Source organism: Botrytis sinoallii (assembly GCF_014898435.1).
Source record: "Botrytis sinoallii strain Bc 23 chromosome Unknown BSIN_009, whole genome shotgun sequence".
NCBI lineage: Eukaryota > Fungi > Ascomycota > Leotiomycetes > Helotiales > Sclerotiniaceae > Botrytis > Botrytis sinoallii.
In genome coordinates, this window is record NW_024066036.1 from 1,200,812 (window position 1) to 1,219,604 (window position 18,793).

Sequence of the window (18,793 nt, forward strand, 5' to 3'; positions counted from 1 at the left end):
AATTGCTTTCCCCGCCAAGGTGGTAATGGGCTAACGTCGGGAAAAGATGTCTCGGTTAGAAGTAATGTTTGGGTAAACCCCTGTCAATCGTTGGAAATCTATGCCGTCACTGGCATTCCAGGCTTAGTACAGCATGTGTAAAGTTCTCATGGAAGTTCTCTCATCTCATTATTTCTTTTCCCTATAATTCCCCAATTCAATGATGAGGAATGCCACTCTTCTTTCGCCCCTCTCCTTTTGTCGTCCCACGAATTCGACCGCAGCGATTCTCTTTTCATAGTACTGCTATCTACAGAAACCCCGCTCAAAACCACTACGAGACTTTGCAAGTCGCTCCAGATGCTACACCGGCCGAAATCAAAAAGTACGATCGCATCCTTTCTCATTTTTAATTGACGCCAACATGCTAACTCGGTCTCTTCAAGATCTTTCTACGCTCTCAGTAAAGTCCATCATCCCGATCACAACCCCTCCGACCCCTCTGCATCAAAACGCTTCGTGAAAATCTCCGAAGCATGGGCTATCCTCGGTACCCCAGCCAAGCGACAGGCCTACGATCGAGAGCACCATATACATTCTCATGCTCACGGTCACGGTCATAGTCATGGAAAGGGTCATCGTCCACCACAAGGTTCCTATTCGTCTAGCGGGCCAGCAGGTGGTAGACCGGCTAGCGGGTTGAGTAGACGACGAACCCAGTTTCGTGGGCCGCCGCCTAGTTTCTATAGAAGTGGAGGATGGGGAGAACATAGTGCGAAAAGACGAGCTGCGCAGGATAATAGTGCGCCAGGTGCGGAGGCTCCACCGAAGACAGAAATGGGTGGAGGGATGGGAACGGGTCAGATGCCATGGGGCCCGGAAGGAGATATCCCACACTTTGATAAAAGAGCACACACACAAACACATGATAACGTGGATAGAAGGAGGCGACGTCGGATGAGTGAACATTTCATTCCAGCGGACCGAGAAAGGAGCACCTTCGCGAATTTCGTCATCCTCAGCGCAGTAATATCTATGAGCGTCGCTATACCGTCGTACATTTATGAGAGGATGACAAGTGCAGGGAGGCCAAAAAAGCTATAGTCACATAAACATTGACAAAAAAATAGACCATAGAATTATCTATCCTTGATGCACACACTTCGGTCAATTACAATAAAGACAGTCACTCCGTTGCAATGCTACAATGCGCGTGCCACAAAAAATGATATCAGAATTACACCTCTATTCTACTATCGTACGGCCAACTCCCAAATCTCGAATAATGCTGCTCTATGACTCGAATGTGAAGCTTGTGCCGATCTTGTGGGTAGCTTGGTCGAGCTTTTGGGTATCGAAGGAGGCACCGAGACCAAGGGTAGCACCAGGTCGGAGAACAACGTTGTAGGCAACAGCGGCAACACCACGGTCGTTGATCTTGACCTATAATTTCCTTGCGTTAGCAAAAGTTTTGGAATATTTCTGCACAAATTGCTTACCTTGGCGAAGGAGAGTGGGTCAAGTCTGTACTTGCTAGCAACCTCGAGACCAACAGAGTTGGTGTTCTTGGAGTCCCAGGTAGCCTTGGCACCAGCCTCGACTTGAGTGTTGACCTTGTGGTAGTATGAAGCGGAGAAGACGCTCAAGTTGTCAGCAGCAGTGATGGCAGCACTGTAAGTGGGGGCAGTGTATCCAACAGCGGCGGAGTAGCTGGTGATAGCTGCCTTTTGGACATCATAACCAGCGGTGGCACCAGCCAAGAAACCATCTTGTCCGATAACAGCGTCAACGGTGGCAGTTGGACCCTTGAGGAGATCGAAGAATGCGCGTCCGTGGAAGTTTGGTTGCTTGAAGTGAAGGTTGACCTTTGCGCCCTTCTTTTGGGTGGTAGGAGCGAAAGAACCGAGAATCTCAGCCTTGAGACCCTTGGCAATGGTGTCGTTGATCTCAATCTTGGTGTCGAGAGCGTTGAGAGTGTTCCATGTTTGGGTCAGAGTCAAGCCTGTTCCGCCGGCATACTGGATTAGTAACTGTGCACAACCGGGTTGTCTGATGAGAAAGAAACCAAATGGACTATGAACGGGGAAATATTGTAGAATAAATTGATTAAAATATATACCAGTTGGCTTGTCTGTGAACTTGGCCTCCAACTGCACACAGGAAACTGTCCATCAGCGTTTGTCAAAAAATTAAATTATTTCCCATGTATTCGTACCAGACCACTTGTGGCATTGTCGTGGGTGCTCTTTCCAGTCACTTTGAATGCGACATTGTTTGGAGTATTCGACTTGACCTCAAGTGCGGCAGCAGTGAGGTGGTAGAAATCTTTGTTGAGCAACTGGTTGATATTGAGGTTAGCTTCAAATATTTGCAAACATGCGCATCTCTAGAAATATCTTACATCGTTGGACGCCTGGCGATATCGGGATGAAAGCTGGGACAGACATGATTGAAGGATTGGAAGAACTGAATTGATTGAACTTTGGGGATGGAATTCGAGAAAGTTGTACAGATACGGGAATAAATGAGGATGAAGTTGAAGAGGACGTGGTTTTTTGTTCCCTAAAGAATTTCGAATCGTGAGGAACCAAGCGGCAGAAGTCGGACATGGAACGTGGGATTGTTATTGGTCCAAATGCTCATGTGCCTCCTTCCATATGCGACCCCCTGTAAACGACTTCCATTCATGGTTCCGTCTTATGCAACAAAACATTCTTTCACCAAATGATGAAATCTCTCTCGTTCAACAAACGCAAAAAACGAGAAGGATGTTACAAGATCGATCATTTCCACGTCTTGAAGTGGCATTGGATTCGTTCAATCTTCAAATACACCTCAAAAATTGACGCCATATGATATTTATCTGTTTGTTTACAACTGCAAGCTCGATTCGTAACTTTCTACGGCAATGGAGAGCGAAGTCAGTGACATTGAGGGTTGTGAACAATTCGCAGCTTTTTAACTAGCATTAGAAGGAACCCGCAGTGCTCATTCATCAATACCCCAACAAAATCAAAATATATTTAAGCCATAAAATAACATCAAACTCAAATTCCCAGCACAGATTCAAACCGTTAATTGTGCATAAGATGGAATTTCGTGGGGATTCAACTATCTACTAGGTAGGTATCTATCAATGGTTTCATCCTTCTATCTAACTCCACAATCTGTCCACTTTATTGGTAGCTCAAATTTAGAGTCCAAAAGATGCTCGAAAATTAGTGGCTATCATTTTTGTTACCTTCCAATAGATAACAACATTCCTAGAAGGAGAATCTTCACACTACAATTACTCGTCATACTTTTCGTTGTGAATGGCAATAGCTCTTCCACTGGGGTCGGTTTGTTTAGACCAAGTTGGGGTCCATCTCATAACACTCTCTGCACAAGATGGTGGGAAGTGCTCGTCGAACATTGTTCGGTACCAGTAACTATTACTCTTGTTAGTATTCGATTCTCGTTGGATAGAGCAAAGAACTTACGCTTCCTTGGTATCCGGAATATCGGATCCCCATTCAGGCTTGGGGTTCTTCATCATCTCATCGGTAACGTGTAGCTCGGCGTTATCCTTGAGAGCATCGATCCATCCGTAGCCAACACCGTCACTGAATTGCTCCTTTTGTCTATAAAGAATGTGTTCTGGGAGGTATGGTTTCTGACTTGGATCATCTGATGTGTCAAAAGCCTTTCGGAGAATGTATTTTTCAAGACGATCGTTGGTAATCATCTTCTCTTGTGGGTCGATGTTCATGGAAACTTCGAGGAATTCCTTGTCGAGGAAAGGAACACGAGCTTCTAATCCCCAAGCGGCAGTCGACTTGTTGGCTCTTAAGCAGTCAGACAAATGTAAGTTTTTGATTCTGCGGACGGTCTCTTCGTGAAGAGCTGCCTTATCTGGTGCAGCGTGGAAGTATAGGTAACCTCCAAAGATTTCGTCACTACCTTCTCCACTCAATACCATCTTGACACCCATAGCCTTGATCTTTCTCGAGAGAAGGAACATAGGAGTAGATGCACGGATAGTTGTTACATCATATGTTTCCAAGTGGAAAATAACATCGGAAAGCGCGTTCAAACCATCATCAATGGTGAAAGTCATATCATGATGCTTGGTACCAAGGAACTTGGCAACTTCTTTCGCAGCCTTGGTATCAGGGGAGTTTGGTAGACCAATGGAGAAGGAGTTGAGTTGAGGAAGGTAGGTGAGAGTCGACAATTTGTTATCGTCATCAATACCAACAAGTCCTTCTCCTTGGTCCTCGTTAGCGGTTGGTGTCGCAGTTCCACTTCCGCTCTCAATTGCAGCTAGCGTAGCGGCTTTCAGGCGTAGAGACTCTCTTTGAGCGATGGCAGCCACCAAACTCGAGTCGAGACCTCCGGACAACAAGACTCCGTAAGGAACCTCAGCCATGAGACGCTTACGAACAGACATTTCAAGTGTTTCTCTCAAAAGCTTGTAATCAATTGGGGTTGATGGAACGTTCTTTGGGTCCCACCAAGATGGCTCGAAATACCTTGTTGTCTTGTCGGTTTTTGAGTCATAAACATGTCCTGGAGGGAAAGCAATGATTTTGTCGCAGACAGGGTGCAGGCATTTCAGTTCAGATGCAAAGTATACGGCTCCTGGTGTCTTGCTCGACCATCCTTGGTAGAAACTGGTAATGCCAATGGGATCGCGTGCAGCAATTGTGCGGTCTTGCTTTTTGTCGTATAGAACAAATGAGAACATTCCGTCCAAATGTTTTGGCGCATCGATATCATGTTTCCATGTACTAACGAATATTCAGTCCACGGATCCAACTTTTTCCTTCGAATTTCTCACCAGTGGTATTATGACTTCGCAATCGGAATGTGTCTTGAAGTGGTATTGGTTCTTGAGTCCCTTACGGATGACTCTGTGGTTATAAATTTCGCCATTGACTGCGAGTACGAGGGTATCGTCTGCGTTGGTGATTGGTTGCGCTCCACTCTCTAGATCATTGTCAGTTCATGAATATCAAGACAGATTTCAGCGGTGAAAACTTACCAACGCCAACGATACTCAAACGCTCATGCGCAAGAACTACAGTCAATCGATCAGCCAAAGCTCCTACAAGGCCAATTTCCCTAGGCGCAACGTACTTGTGTTGTTGGAAATAACGTTTCCACCTAATTATCATCATCAGTCTCAAGTCCAAACATCCCTTTTTACCATAGGTGACTCACTCCAATCTGGTCCACGATGACGAACTCTAGATTTTACAGTCAGCTCTCCATTTCCAGTTCCCTCTCTCGAACCGAATTACTCACTGCTTCGCCATTCGCAAGGCCGTAGGCTTGAAAGCCTTGACATCTGGGTGACTGTACAATTGTCAATTCTCAAAATCCATCGCGGGGCCCCCACTATCATTAAAAAACCGCACTCCCAATTGTGAAAGAGACAATTGATACATACCAATGACAAGCAAAAATACCACACATCTTGAATTCGTATATGTAAATCCGTTTAATGTGAAATGTAAAATAAGTTCTTCTCAAGAAAAGATGTTCAAAAAATGGGAGAGAAGATAGTTATGTACCCAAATAAAAACTGCCTGTGAGTAATAGTTTCAATGCTCAGTGGTTTTGGTATGTGCATGACTTCCCTTGGCTCCAAAATATTACAAAATTACCTTAGCTCATGGGCCGATAGTCGGATGTGGATTGTGGCAAGGATACCGAAGGTGCATTATGTGGCTTGAGCCCTCAATTTTTACTGATAGCGATTCGGTAGAACCAATAATGTTGCCAGCATTGCCAATTTTGGTGTCAATTGCCTTTGGGTGAGTAACACCTAGCTGTCGAGGTTCTGGAATTTTGTGGTATCTTTTTCTATAGGAAATTGCTTGGCGGTGTATCTGGAATGCTAGACCATGGGCACATATGGATGGATCGATGGAACGATGGACGCAAGTAGCTTTCTTCACGAGGTGACTCAAAGGACAGAGGAGAATGGTACCTAGGTCATAACATAACAATGAAGTAATGAAAAGGTGGTATAGATTGAAAAAGCTCATTCTCTTCATTGATTTTCCCATGTCCCATTAAGTAGATACTCTAACTCATCTAGGGTACTCAGAAAATGTCTTTGACCAAAGCGCTGCATCAAAGTAAAAGTATTTCCTCTGCTAGGTACGCCCGTATTGATATCCCCTTATGCTTTGAAAGATTATGTGCCCAATGAACGCCAATACTTCCCGCCAAATAAACCCGTCGCCTTACTACCGCATTTGCATTTCCCTGGTTCCCCTAAGGAGCTGGGTTATCTTTCACAATGCGCTTGATCTTGTTCTCGTACGCGGACTTGTCCTTCTTGAAGAGATTGTAGGCATCTGCTTGAGCGGGAGAATCAGGGTTGGGGGTATCGAGAAGTTCTTGGATGCCAAGGAGGATTTGCTTGATGGTAATGGCAGGCTTCCAGCCTTCTTCTTCGTTCAAAATCGAAAGACAGACTGTGCCAGAGGGATAGACGTTGGGGTGGAAGAGGGGTGGTGTAAATTTGCCTGGTTATTTGTTAGTTCAGATCGAGTGCCAAATATGAGAGTAGTTTTGAAGTCGCATACACTTTGGAGGTTTGGTTGGGTATTCTATGAATTGTAAATTAGCGCAAATCCATAACTATATTGTGAATGACAGTAAAAAGACTCACCATCTGGAAAGATAATGTTCAGCTTGAAAAGACCTCCCTCCCATAGTGTACCAGCCTTGCCAGGTACGCCGCAGTCCCAGATCTTCATGTCAATAGTGTTCGTGGCGGGGTTGCGAATAGGCTTTGCAGAAAACCCAAATGGATGGTCCTTTCGCCATTGCTTACTGTAGATCCCATTAGACTTCGTCCTAGATCTCTGAACTGTGCACGCCTTACCGTTCCTCCGTGAGACGATTAAGACAGAGCGTCATTTTGAAGATGAGGCTAGATTTTGTTCAGGAAAGCGCAACTCAGACTTTGAGATTGGAGAAGACTTTGTTAAACTGGCTGTTGATAAAGACCAAGAGCCCAAAGAGTTAACGCGACGTTTTGTATTTCTACAAATGCAGAAGAATGAGTTGTTATGGAAAGGTTTGGTGGTTGCTAGCTACGAGGCTCAAGATTCGTTAATTTATGAAGCGTCCAGACAAGGCAAAAGAAAGAAGTACAATTCACTAGCTCGGAGGACCCCCACTATCAACAATGCCCGACATCAGAATTGACAGCCTCGGCCTAGTCTTCTCATCTCATGATCTTCATGCCTAAATGTACGTCGCAAGACTACCTAGGTATTTTAATTCTTAGAACCCAATATCCGAATATATAAGGTCTGAGTTGTCGTCGAACATCAGTTTATCTAGACAATACCGTTTCCGGCGCAAACCATACCCCGCACTTTCCACATACTGGCCGTATTTATTTCGGCCTGCAGAAGAATACCCACCTTTGAAGATCCCAGCAAAGGATTGATAGAGTTTCCTCTAGCATCTATCAAACATGGAGTCGAAACCTGGGGATCTCGCGGGACTGGCAGAGTCCTCGACAAAAGCCTTGGTTGGCGAATCAAGTACAGCTTCTGAAACACAGGCTGCGGATGCTACTGCAGCGTGGGAGGACGTTCCAGATCCGGACGAGGATGATTTAGATGATCTAGATGGTACATCATTTGATCTAATGCTAGATATGAAAATGAGGTTCTGATGAATTCTTAGATATGCTGGATGAGTTCAACGCTGCGAAGCCAGAATCGAAAGCACCAGCAACAACCTCCACAGCAGCAACCACTGGTCCTGAGAAACCACCCGTCGCGGACGATCCTCTTCTTGACGGCGATGAAGGACTCACTGACGATGATTTCGCAAAGCAGTTACAAGCCGGCATGGCCGAACTAATGGGAGAACTCGAGACATCACCAGAAATGCAGGCACAGTTTGAAAGTATGCTGAAGGAGATGGGTGGATTGGGGGAAAATGGACCAGCACCTCCACCGCCATCTGCGCCAAAACCCGGACCTTCGAAGACCAAGGCCGCCCCAAGTTCAGCTGGCGAGGAAACATTCCAGGAAACTATTAAGAAAACGATGGAAAGAATGCAAGCTTCTGGGGATCAAGCAACAGCTGCAGCAGCAGAGGACAATTCGGACGATTTACTGGCGGAGATGATGAAGGCTATGGGAGCTGGTGGTATGGACGGAGAGGGCAGTGAGGAGGATTTCTCGAAAATGCTATTGGGTATGATGGAGCAACTAACTAATAAGGAGATATTATACGAACCGATGAAGGAATTGGATGACAAATTCCCCGCGTGGTTGGAGAAGAACTCTGCCAGTACTCCCGCAGATGATCTAAAGCGATACAAAGAACAGCAAGTTTTTGTCAGGGAAATTGTCGCTAGATTCGAGCAAAAGACTTACAAGGATGAGAATGCTTCGGATCGAGAGTATATTGTAGAAAGGATGCAAAAGGTATGTATCAGCTGTCATATCATATCGCGGCGCGCTGCTAATTATTTACAGATGCAAGCAGCAGGCTCACCTCCAGCAGATCTGGTTGGAGATATGGCTGCAGCGCAAGAAGCTTTTGGGGCTCCAGAAGAAGGCTGCCCAACACAATAAAATACCCATATCTTAGTGATAGTAACTCGTGTATATTAACAAACCAGTGATACCATGACCAATAATCTCAAAATCAAAGACCAAATGGCTCGATCCATTTACCATACCAAAACACCGACCGGGCCCTAGCCGTTTGAAACACCAACGCTAACAGCAAAACCCTCCAATTTATCATAAACAATGTCGTGTCAATATGTATCGGTATGTACCATTATGTGCCACAATCAACTCATCTCCGTATCCATCATTTCATGGTCTCCTGACACATCCATGGATTGGCTGTCTTGGTACGAGATGTATGATTCCTGTTGTATAACGTCCATGAAAATGGCGTCGTAATCACCATCGTCGCTACCAAAGTGCGTATCAGGCGAAGAACTATTGACATGTCGCTCAACATCCATAACAGTCATATTGTGTTGGTTTGAAAGATGTTGAAATTCTCCTCGCGCCCAAGCAGCTGCTTCCTTGTCATCAATTGGACCAATTTCTTCGTCGAGTGTCGAGACATTCTCATATGCTTCATCCAGAGTTTGTCTTCTTTCGGCTTCGGTCATAGATGATAACAAAGCTTCTAATTCTTCTTCCTCGTTCCTTGCCACTTCCTCGGCCATGACCTCATCTGCAACCATTGTTAACCCAATTCCAGCAAACTCATTCATGAAGAGAGTCTTAGATAGAATAAGCATACCGAGACTTAAATTTCCAGCGCCGTAATCCAGCTGCATATCCTGCTCATCAACATCAACAGCCCAGCCCTGCACATCTCTAGCTTGTCTTTCCGCTCGCCTCCTTTGCTCTGCAATCCAAATAGTTCTCATCATCTCATCATCACCGCCTCTCGCTTTCCACCTTTTATCCTCCGAATCTTCTCTAACTCTTCTCAAGAACAGCTTTCTTCGTGTCTCTCTTCCATCGCCTTGTCCATGCAATAACGGATTCGTCTTCGTTATTCTCTTCGAAAATGCACCATCTCTATTCGGTGAATGTTTGATTGAATTAGAGTGGTTTTTGTCAGGACTTGAGGTTTTCGAAGCACCAGATTCAGGTGACATCATGAAACTATTTTGACAATCACCAGCCTGCTGTGTCCTCGTTGGTAAATTCGCGTTGCGGGGCTCCAGCGGCGATACGGGCGGAGAAGATCGTAAAGGTGATGAGGATAATGGCGATGGTACATGAGGTGTATAATGGCGTAATTGCTTGTGTGCGCTCACAGGAGTCTGCAACATACTGAACATGGTGATGGAGTGCTGTGTAGATGGGAATGGAACTTATGATGTTCTTCCATGCCAATTGATATACTAATGAGACAAAACGCGCCTGCAGGCGGACGCGACCCGCGTATATGGCCCGCACCGCTGATTGTCCAATTGGGGTAGCGATTGGTAGAGATTACGTAAGCGGGCTCGTTCTAGAATTTTGGTCTGCTTTTATGGTCGCTGCAACCGCAGTTCAGATTAGAGGAACGATGTTGGAATCAATGTTGGAATTTTTGTGTTTAGGCTTCGCTATTTTCCCGAAATTTATTCCGACATCACCTGTCTTGCAATCGAAGCACATTTTAATGTCTAATTTGTTGCATCCATCGATGACATTTGCTACATTTATCTGATATTCAACAAGCCAGACATCTTAAACTACCAGATATTCGAAGTTAACTAGAGGCCCCCCTCTATCAACCTGCGAAGAGCCTCTAACTCAGCCCTGCTGAAGAAATTTCTGCGCTCTTCTGATCAGTAACATCACCCAGCTGTCTAGGCATGGTTTTCTCCAACCTACCCTTGCAGAGTGACCATAAAGATGAACCTCTGCACCCAAATTAGAATGGAACTACCTGGATACCGAGCGATATTAACTTTTTGTCAAATTCCTGTCAAATGAAGACTCCCGGGCGCCTGTGGGGGGCGAATTCTCTTGGCTTCTTAGGCGGTTGGCAGTATATTTGCTCTATCGTTGTCCTTAAGAACGGGTCTTCGTACGTAGCCTTCCAACATAGTGTCATGCTTTGGGGAAGCACTTCAGTCCTTCTCAAAATTCGCGCGCACTATACTCTTTATGCAACGTTTGCCGACCTTTTGAGCGTATTTGGCGGTGGTCTGTTGTCTGGCACATGTTTGATTTCTTGTTCATGTCAGAAATTGTGAGATTGTTGGAGACTGTCACTGCCAGTGTGCTGTTGGTATCTTTGACATTCGCTATTTGGATGATCTGCTGGTTTCTCATTCCGAATGGGTTCAGGGCTGAGAGGATGACCTTTCGAAGTGTAAAGCTGGTAGATGATGCGATGGATTGCATAATGTACAAAATCAACGTCCGGTATCGTATCTGCGGTTTCGTATCTCCTAACCATAGTCTCTACGATCTATTTTTGTACTTGCGTAAGTGGTTTACGGGTTTAGTTGTAAGAGATGCAACAAATTTACCCACGTTGTATGTATGTATGATATGCTAGAGGAATTGACTCGCTGTTGATTTTCATTGCTACATATACTTAAGTTTACTACTCTCTATCATATACAACCATAGACTGAAGAGAATTGGGCAATCTCTATGTTGTTTTGAAACCTTCACCTTCCCTAGAACAATTTCCCAAACTCAATATAATAATCTTCACCAGTTTTTCGATTTTCAAATCCAATATTGATTTTACTTCGATAACTCATACCAAGAACGAAGTTCCGATTTTCCTTATCGGGCGAGGTGGGGCATTATACATTGGTTACGGTAGCCTCTACGTTCTCCAATTGCTACCCTCTTGGTGAACACAGGTGATCGTAGCCTACAATCCACACAAACCACCCGAGCCACCTATTGTTAATGTCAATTTCTAGTCTATTTCCCGTAGACCCACTTCTGGATCTATAGTTCTTTTAATTGGTGGTATCTAGCGAGTTTCTGGCGGAGACTGCTTTGATCATGTGACCGGACGTCAGATAGAGTCAATGCACACGCTAGACTTTTTCCTGCTTGGTGTCTTGTTTATCTTCATCTCTATTCTATCATTTCTATCTTCACTTCTATCACCTACATCTACATCGATCATCGCAGTATTATATCTATATTATTCTCATGCAATTATTCCTCCAATTTCTTTATATCCTTCGTACAAAGGTCGGTGGTTACGGTTCCTCGGTATTTGCTGCTTGGGGACCCCCTGACACGGTTTGCATCGCGTCGGTGGTTACGGTTCCTCAGTATCTACCGCTTGGGGACACCCTGACGGTACGTACCAAGTCGGTGGTTACGGTTCCTCGGTATTTGCTGCTTGGGGACACCCTGACACGGTTTGCATCGCGTCGGTGGTTACGGTTCCTCAGTATCTACCGCTTGGGGACACCCTGACGGTACGTACCAAGTCGGTGGTTACGGTTCCTCGGTATTTGCTGCTTGGGGACACCCTGACACGGTTTGCATCGCGTCGGTGGTTACGGTTCCTCAGTATCTACCGCTTAGGGACGCCCTGATACTTTCGGCGCCAAAGAGTCAAGGCTGCTCTCTTATTAGCCTGGGTGGGTGGGATACACACATAGTGTGGGATCATTCTTCCCAATACAATTTTTCTTTGTCATCTTCATAGCTAATCATAATTATAGCGCACAATATGGCGGTTCCAATCCAAATACTTGGGCTGGAGAACCTCCTTACGGAGAGAGTATATATAAAGTGGGCTGATGAGGACGGCTGTTGGACACTAGGTTCTTGCATGCCTGGCAACAAAAAGAATGTCGAAATTATTATGAAAGTGGTCTGCAATTCTAAGTCTAAACGAGATGTTCATATACAGTTCTCAATCAAGGTGACCATCAAGATTTCTGGCAAGCGTCATTACATGTATATGTTATTAGCTGTTCCACCACATGGTGACTTTGAATACGCCTCAGAGGATCTTTCGATACAGAAGCTTAATGATTTATCTCATCTTGATGCATCCGCTCTTCACGAAGCTGGTATAAGCAATTTAGAGCGTATTATTGTTCTAAATTTCGATATTCGATTCGCGGGATTTGTGGTTCAAAAAGAGAAGGAATCTACAACTATCTGCCCTTTCAATAAAACCTCCAGCAAATTGATCCATGCGATTAGGTCTTTATCTCTAATGAATAAATTTAAGGTATATATTAGACCTAGCGATTATGCGCGGCAACATTTGAAAGAAATTCGCGAGTGCTTGTATGATACAAGTGTAGAGGTTTGTGAATCTGATATGAGGAAGATATACTCTCAACAAGACATTACGCTAGTGAACTGGACGCATTTTAAACATAAGGAACCTCAGGATCAACCACCGCCACGATACACCGCCAAAGATACACAGAGGCCGACGGAAGTGCAGGTTCCCCGTTCACCATTGATCGCATACATAGATACAAAGTCATCACCCAGAATAGACGAAGCTATTATTCCAGTAACACCGAGTCCTGTGTCGGTGTGCCACGGTATTTTCTCGCCTAACCCTGAAGAACTGTCAGATGTCGGAGAAGACTCGCACCTTGATGATTACAAGGATTCAGGACGTGTTGAAACATGCCTTGAAATAGAGGTGAACTCGGATGAGGAATACCTCGCCAATTCCAATGCTCGAGAACTGGATGAAGAATACCTCACCGATATTCGAGAAACAAGCCAACAACTCAGACAAGACGCTACCTCGGAGGCTCTTGGGTCAGAATTTAGGGAGTGGTTGAATGCTGCAGCAAAATTAAATCCAAATGTTCTAGAACATAGAGGACTGACTTCCAAATTACTTACTCTTGGTGAAAGTGTCCGTGAGTCTGATATTGCAAAGTTCGATGCTATCAGACCCTGGTGCTCTGCGCTGTTGTTCTACAACCCGACAGATTCAAGCAGCACCTCCGAGTTGCAAGATTCGATGCATCGATTGCTTGTCTCAGATATGGCTGGGCTCATCAAGTCAATCAACACATTTCAACGTGGTGCTGAGATGACTTTTCTGATGGAAGATTTTTTAAAACTAGGTAGTGCTGCTCGTGCAGGTAATAAGGAGCAGTATACGTGTTGTAAAGTTGAATGTCAATTTCGGATATTGGTCAACGAGAAGAGCAGGAAGGGCTTGTCCAGGAAAAGGAATATTTCGGAAATTGATAGAAATGTGCATAAACGAATCAGAACAGCGGCGTAAATGTCAAATGAGTGTTTATCTATCTTCAAAACCGTCTTTTTGCTAGTCGGCGAAGGTGTTAATGAACCCCAATGAGACTTTCTGGGCGCGTCAGATAAAGAGACTGCTGACTTTTTATGATACAGTAATGGCAGATGCTGTTGTGCTTCGAGTCATTCAGGACGATAAGGTAAATAATAATGATGAAATGGAAGTTCACAATCTCATCTCCACTCCATTGCCCTTTATGCCTGAGGCATCAAAAAGTAAGTGACGTATCATAGTCGCCTTAGGCATCAGTATCGCTCCATGATTTTGAGAGTCACATACGAGGTGTCACGGGATCACCTCTGGGAGTATTCAGAAGCTTTACCGCTGAGCTAAACGCCCAAAAGACTAGGAGGTAGAACTGGAAGTTCTACCTTACTCTCACATATATAGCAGGACAGGACAGGACAGAAAGGGCTTAGTGTCACCCCGTGACAATAAAGGCTTTCTAGCTGAAGGACCTTTATGATTTTTAGAACGAGTGGACAAAAGGGTATATGCGTAGAAACTAGAAGGAGATCAAAGAAATAAAAAGGAGCTAGAAGGAGAAGAGGAGTGAGCGTAGATACTAAAGGGTGGGAAAAGGTATTAGTCGAAAGTCTAAAGGGGAGGGGGTTCTACATCTTGCCACTCACTTTCAATTTGTTCTTCAAGTAGAAGCTTTACCATTATACTATACAGTATAGAATGTAGTATTATTTAAATAAGAATACAAATCAATTTTAATTTATATAGTTATAATTGATAATCGATTATTAATCGATTTCAATACAAGTAAGCTTTTTTATTTGCAAATAGCCTTAGGCTAAAACTTTCGAAAATCAAGAAATTTCGAAAAATCGAAAATTTCTGAAAATCTCTCTAAGTTTCCTTAAAGTAAAATTTTCTAATCATATATATATATATAAAAGTTAATCACATTAATACTGTATGACCTATTTTTTTAATACAATATTAAAGATTAAATCTTTTATTATACTTGATGAAATAATGCTTTCGTCAATCACGGATTCTGCCACCACAGGGCTCCAGACTCTTTACTGTCAATGTTATCATTTCACGTCACTAGAATGGGAGACAAAATCTATTTGAACAGTTTTCAAAGGAGTCTATGAATGAATAAGCTTCACATGTGTTCCGGAAGATACTCCTTTTCCAAATTTCACGACATTCCTTTCCAACCCTAAGGATCTTGCACCCAGCCCCCACTGTTAGTACATTGTACTAGATTAACTCAAGTATTACCAAAGCTGAGCAAGAATATACAGACAGATCACAGGCGTATAGTTCGAAAACAAGATAACCGCCTTGAGTATGACTCACTTCCCAAGCGTTTGAAGTTCGAGGAAGCTTTTCAAAGCCATTTACTTGTCTTGTGTAGCTAGGATATGGACATGGCTCCTCACTGATGAAGACAAAGATCAGATTATCAGAGAACTTTATCGTGAGTACGAAAGATATATATTCGAGTCTTACTATGCCTGTATTTTGAGCATATTTGTTGGTAAACTATTCATCTGTGTGCAATAATTTCATGGACTAGCTTGGAGGATGTGTGACGAGCAATGATAATTTTGACTGCTCAATACCACTTCGATAAGTATATCTTCTTTTGCACAATTGCAGCTTTGTAATAGGTTCTTTAACTAAGCTATTCTTGTGCCTTCTTCATCTCAATAATAAAGACAGCATTAGAATTTCATTTCGTGTCCAGTCTAACTGAGTCCATAATGACCGTAATCTATCAAATTATTCAAGAAGTCTTGAAGTGATTGGAGATATGCAAAATGGATGTCCATCAACTGGTTCACACTTCCATGATTTCCTCTTCGAGGGAGGGAAGATAACGGGGGTATCTTCCCCTTTTATTTTATGGGGCTCGGGTTCGGATAAATACCCCACTTAAGTTTCATCTTTCAGCAGACCAGGGATCATTTGACTCTTGAGCAAGTATATCGCGACGTCATACGAGTTTATTTCACAATACTTATGAGATGATTCAGCGGACCAGGGATTTTCCAATGGCTGAGGAACAGTGGAATTTTGGACAAGTTCATGCCCGGCAAAATCCTTTTGGTATGTGTAGCAAAACACAACCCGACCCGCTCATCCGGACGTTTGGTACTCTCGGGAGATAAGTAGTAAGCCGGGCCCCTGAAACGGTTCCTAGATGTTGCAATGTACTAAGATAGAGATGTTCATCTTATCCAGGATATAATTTGGTACTAGTGTATCGTGCAAAAGGCAGTGCAAGAAGAAGTTGGTCAGCAAGTAATAGTAAGTTTATATCTGCATATGATATTCTCTAGCAAAATAGGAGAGAGATTTTTGGATGGACTGGATTTGGAGAATGGAAATGGTGCGTTTGGTAGATTGGAGACTCAGAAGAGAAATCACATTTTACTGTCACATCTATAATCTCGTATGAAGCATGCCTCGGAATACTACACGCGCCCTTTTGATAGTAGTAGCATATCTCAACCCAACATCATGTTATAAGTGAAAGCGGATCCAAATCCGAAAAGACATGCTGCATCGACAGGGGATTTCCACGAGGTCGTTGTCAGCGCTAACGACCGCTAAGCCCCCTCATGTGCCGCCTAACTATTTTAAGATTAGCCGACTTCAGAACTCTCTTCAATGAAAGAAGTGATATGTGAGAGCGGCGACTACTAATAGAAGCCACTCGAGTCTTAAATTTTGAATAGACACATTCCCATCTCTCTTATAGTTCCAATCTACCTTGAACAAACATCTCTTTAGCTAAAATAGTCACACAATGGCATACCCAAAAAATGTTGGCATTAAAGCCATGGAAATCTATGTCCCAGCACAGGTAAATTTCCAAGCACTCCCACGAAAGTCACTTCATGATGCTGATTAGAAAAGTGTCTGGATCAAACATTGTTTGAAAAACATCAAGGTGTTTCAGCTGGTAAATATGCCATTGGATTGGGCCTTCAGTATATGAACTTTTGTACCGATAGAGAGGGTAAGTTCGTACCATCAAAACTCATCAGCCAATTCAGGAATCATGTAATACTCACGAATTTACCAGATGTCTGTTCCCTAGCTCTAACAGCTGTCTCTTCACTCCTCCGAAAATTTGACATCGACCCAAATTCTATTGGGCGTCTTGAAGTCGGAACTGAATCACCCATCGACAAAGCCAAATCTGTCAAATCAGTTCTCACCACTTTATTTGAGCCACATGGTAATACAAGTCTCGAAGGAATCGACACAATACACGCCTGTTACGGTGGTACGAATGCTCTGTTCAATGCGGTCAATTGGGTAGAGTCTCGTTCATGGGATGGTCGAGATGCCATTGTTGTTGCATCCGATATAGCCCTCTACAAAGAGGCCGCTTCTCGACCAACTGGAGGAGCTGGTTGTGTTGCTATGCTTGTTGGTCCAAATGCACTGCTGTCCCTTGATCCGGGCTTGAAAGGTGTCTACATGACTCATGCTTATGATTTCTACAAGCCGGATACTAAAGTCGAGTTTCCTATTGTGAACGGCCATGAATCTATTGGTTGTTACATTGGTGCTTTGGATGCATGCCACAAGAATCTACTTGAGCGAATTGAGGCTAGAAGCAAACTCAACGGCGATGAGCCCAGCAGCGTGCCCAAGAAGGTTCTTGAACTTTTTGATTACATGGCATTCCATACTCCAAACTGCAAATTAGTGTCTAAATCCTTCGGTCGTCTCAAGTACAATGACTGTCTCTTGTCAACTGATGATGCTGAATGGGAAGGTATTCCCGATGAACTTCGCAAGTTGAGTTATTCGGAGTCTCTCAAGGATAAGACGCTGGAGAAGACTCTTGTATCAATCACGAAGGATGAGTTCAAGAGGAGTGTCGAGCCGTGCATTGCTGGCCCTTCTTTATGCGGTAATATGTACACAGGAAGTTTGTACTTTTCTCTCATTAGCTTGATAAGCAACATTGATCTCAAAGCTGCAGAAGGCAAAACCATCGGCTTGTTCAGTGTGAGTAGATGAATTTATCTTTTCACCTCCCAAAGCATTTTACTGACCCGAATCCACCATCTAGTTTGGAAGTGGCATTGCCAGCTCGCTTTTTGGCATGAAAATTACCGGTGATCTTACCGAACTGGTCCAAAAAGTCAATTTGATGGACCGTCTTAAACAGAGACATATCGCGACACCCGAAGATTACGAAGAGGCGAGTCTCTAGCTTTCAGTCCGTTTAGAAAATATGCTAACTCGACACAAGGCTTGTACTCTCCGGAAAAATGCATACGGAGCTAAGGATTTCAAGCCTCTTGGCGATGTGAACTCCCTGGCACCTGGAACATACTACCTGGAGAGTGTGAATGATGTGTATAGAAGAACTTACGCCATAAAGCAGTGATCCAAGCGAGATTTTATCAGACCGGGAGATGATTCATGAGACGCTTGTACATGAGGAAGATATAGGGTTGGTATATTCAATAGAATCAGAAGACGAGAAAGATAGATCTAACTATCGTAGTCAATATCTAATTAATAAGATTTAAAACGAATAATACAGTGTACTATGGCCGGAGTCGCATCTATATAGTAAAAGATCAATTGTATATCTTCTAGAAAATGTAAAGAATATGCTTCTGATCACTCTAGGCGCGATTCGTGCTTATATAAGCACATTTTGACACACCCGCACACAGGCACGATTTGTACTTTATTTACAAGAGCGTGTTTTTGATAAGGGCCCGAATAAAATTTAAGCAAATTTCCTCACCAAAACCATACTTTATTTCCTATTTTTATAATAAAATATAATTCAAATATTTATTATAAAGTTTTGAAATTCAGAATATATTTAAAGATTTAATAAATAATTATTTCAGTATTAGTTTTATTAAATTTAATAAAATATTGATTAATAAATCTTATATAGAATTTCAATTTTTAAAATAAATATTATTTTTTATAATAATTTTAAATTCTAATAATTCTATATAGATTTTAATTAAATTAGAAAGTTTTATAAAAAAAATCTAAAATTACATTTTAAAACTTTATATTAAAATCT

General features: G+C 43.2%; 8 protein-coding genes across 8 annotated transcripts; 4 read left to right on the top strand and 4 right to left on the bottom strand.

Annotated features, from left to right (window-relative positions):
- Positions 1-209: 209 nt before the first annotated feature.
- On the top strand, positions 210-1,083 carry EAF02_005938 (uncharacterized protein; the record flags this gene model as incomplete). The annotated part of the gene is made up of 2 exons (XM_038901986.1): positions 210-364; positions 426-1,083. 2 exons carry the CDS (start codon positions 210-212, stop codon positions 1,081-1,083), a joined length of 813 nt encoding a protein of 270 aa, XP_038758203.1.
- Positions 1,084-1,272: 189 nt separating this feature from the next.
- Positions 1,273-2,426, bottom strand: EAF02_005939 (uncharacterized protein; the record flags this gene model as incomplete). The annotated part of the gene is made up of 4 exons (XM_038901987.1): positions 1,273-1,422; positions 1,479-2,129; positions 2,195-2,337; positions 2,381-2,426. The coding sequence occupies 4 exons, from the start codon at positions 2,424-2,426 to the stop codon at positions 1,273-1,275; spliced, it is 990 nt and encodes a 329-aa protein (XP_038758204.1).
- An 842-nt stretch (positions 2,427-3,268) lies between these two features.
- EAF02_005940 (uncharacterized protein) lies at positions 3,269-5,439 on the bottom strand (the record flags this gene model as incomplete). The annotated part of the gene is made up of 8 exons (XM_038901988.1): positions 3,269-3,410; positions 3,462-4,678; positions 4,802-4,950; positions 5,006-5,041; positions 5,101-5,127; positions 5,185-5,210; positions 5,269-5,319; positions 5,414-5,439. The coding sequence occupies 8 exons, from the start codon at positions 5,437-5,439 to the stop codon at positions 3,269-3,271; spliced, it is 1,674 nt and encodes a 557-aa protein (XP_038758205.1).
- Positions 5,440-6,246: 807 nt separating this feature from the next.
- On the bottom strand, positions 6,247-6,897 carry EAF02_005941 (uncharacterized protein; the record flags this gene model as incomplete). The annotated part of the gene is made up of 4 exons (XM_038901989.1): positions 6,247-6,500; positions 6,561-6,584; positions 6,647-6,810; positions 6,863-6,897. 4 exons carry the CDS (start codon positions 6,895-6,897, stop codon positions 6,247-6,249), a joined length of 477 nt encoding a protein of 158 aa, XP_038758206.1.
- Positions 6,898-7,462: 565 nt separating this feature from the next.
- On the top strand, positions 7,463-8,579 carry EAF02_005942 (uncharacterized protein; the record flags this gene model as incomplete). The annotated part of the gene is made up of 3 exons (XM_038901990.1): positions 7,463-7,622; positions 7,678-8,429; positions 8,481-8,579. 3 exons carry the CDS (start codon positions 7,463-7,465, stop codon positions 8,577-8,579), a joined length of 1,011 nt encoding a protein of 336 aa, XP_038758207.1.
- Positions 8,580-8,803: 224 nt separating this feature from the next.
- Positions 8,804-9,820, bottom strand: EAF02_005943 (uncharacterized protein; the record flags this gene model as incomplete). The annotated part of the gene is made up of 2 exons (XM_038901991.1): positions 8,804-9,201; positions 9,271-9,820. The coding sequence occupies 2 exons, from the start codon at positions 9,818-9,820 to the stop codon at positions 8,804-8,806; spliced, it is 948 nt and encodes a 315-aa protein (XP_038758208.1).
- A 2,363-nt stretch (positions 9,821-12,183) lies between these two features.
- Positions 12,184-13,722, top strand: EAF02_005944 (uncharacterized protein; the record flags this gene model as incomplete). The annotated part of the gene is made up of 1 exon (XM_038901992.1): positions 12,184-13,722. One exon carries the CDS (start codon positions 12,184-12,186, stop codon positions 13,720-13,722), a length of 1,539 nt encoding a protein of 512 aa, XP_038758209.1.
- A 2,806-nt stretch (positions 13,723-16,528) lies between these two features.
- Positions 16,529-18,130, top strand: EAF02_005945 (uncharacterized protein; the record flags this gene model as incomplete). The annotated part of the gene is made up of 5 exons (XM_038901993.1): positions 16,529-16,585; positions 16,639-16,741; positions 16,808-17,745; positions 17,810-17,941; positions 17,993-18,130. 5 exons carry the CDS (start codon positions 16,529-16,531, stop codon positions 18,128-18,130), a joined length of 1,368 nt encoding a protein of 455 aa, XP_038758210.1.
- Positions 18,131-18,793: the final 663 nt, after the last annotated feature.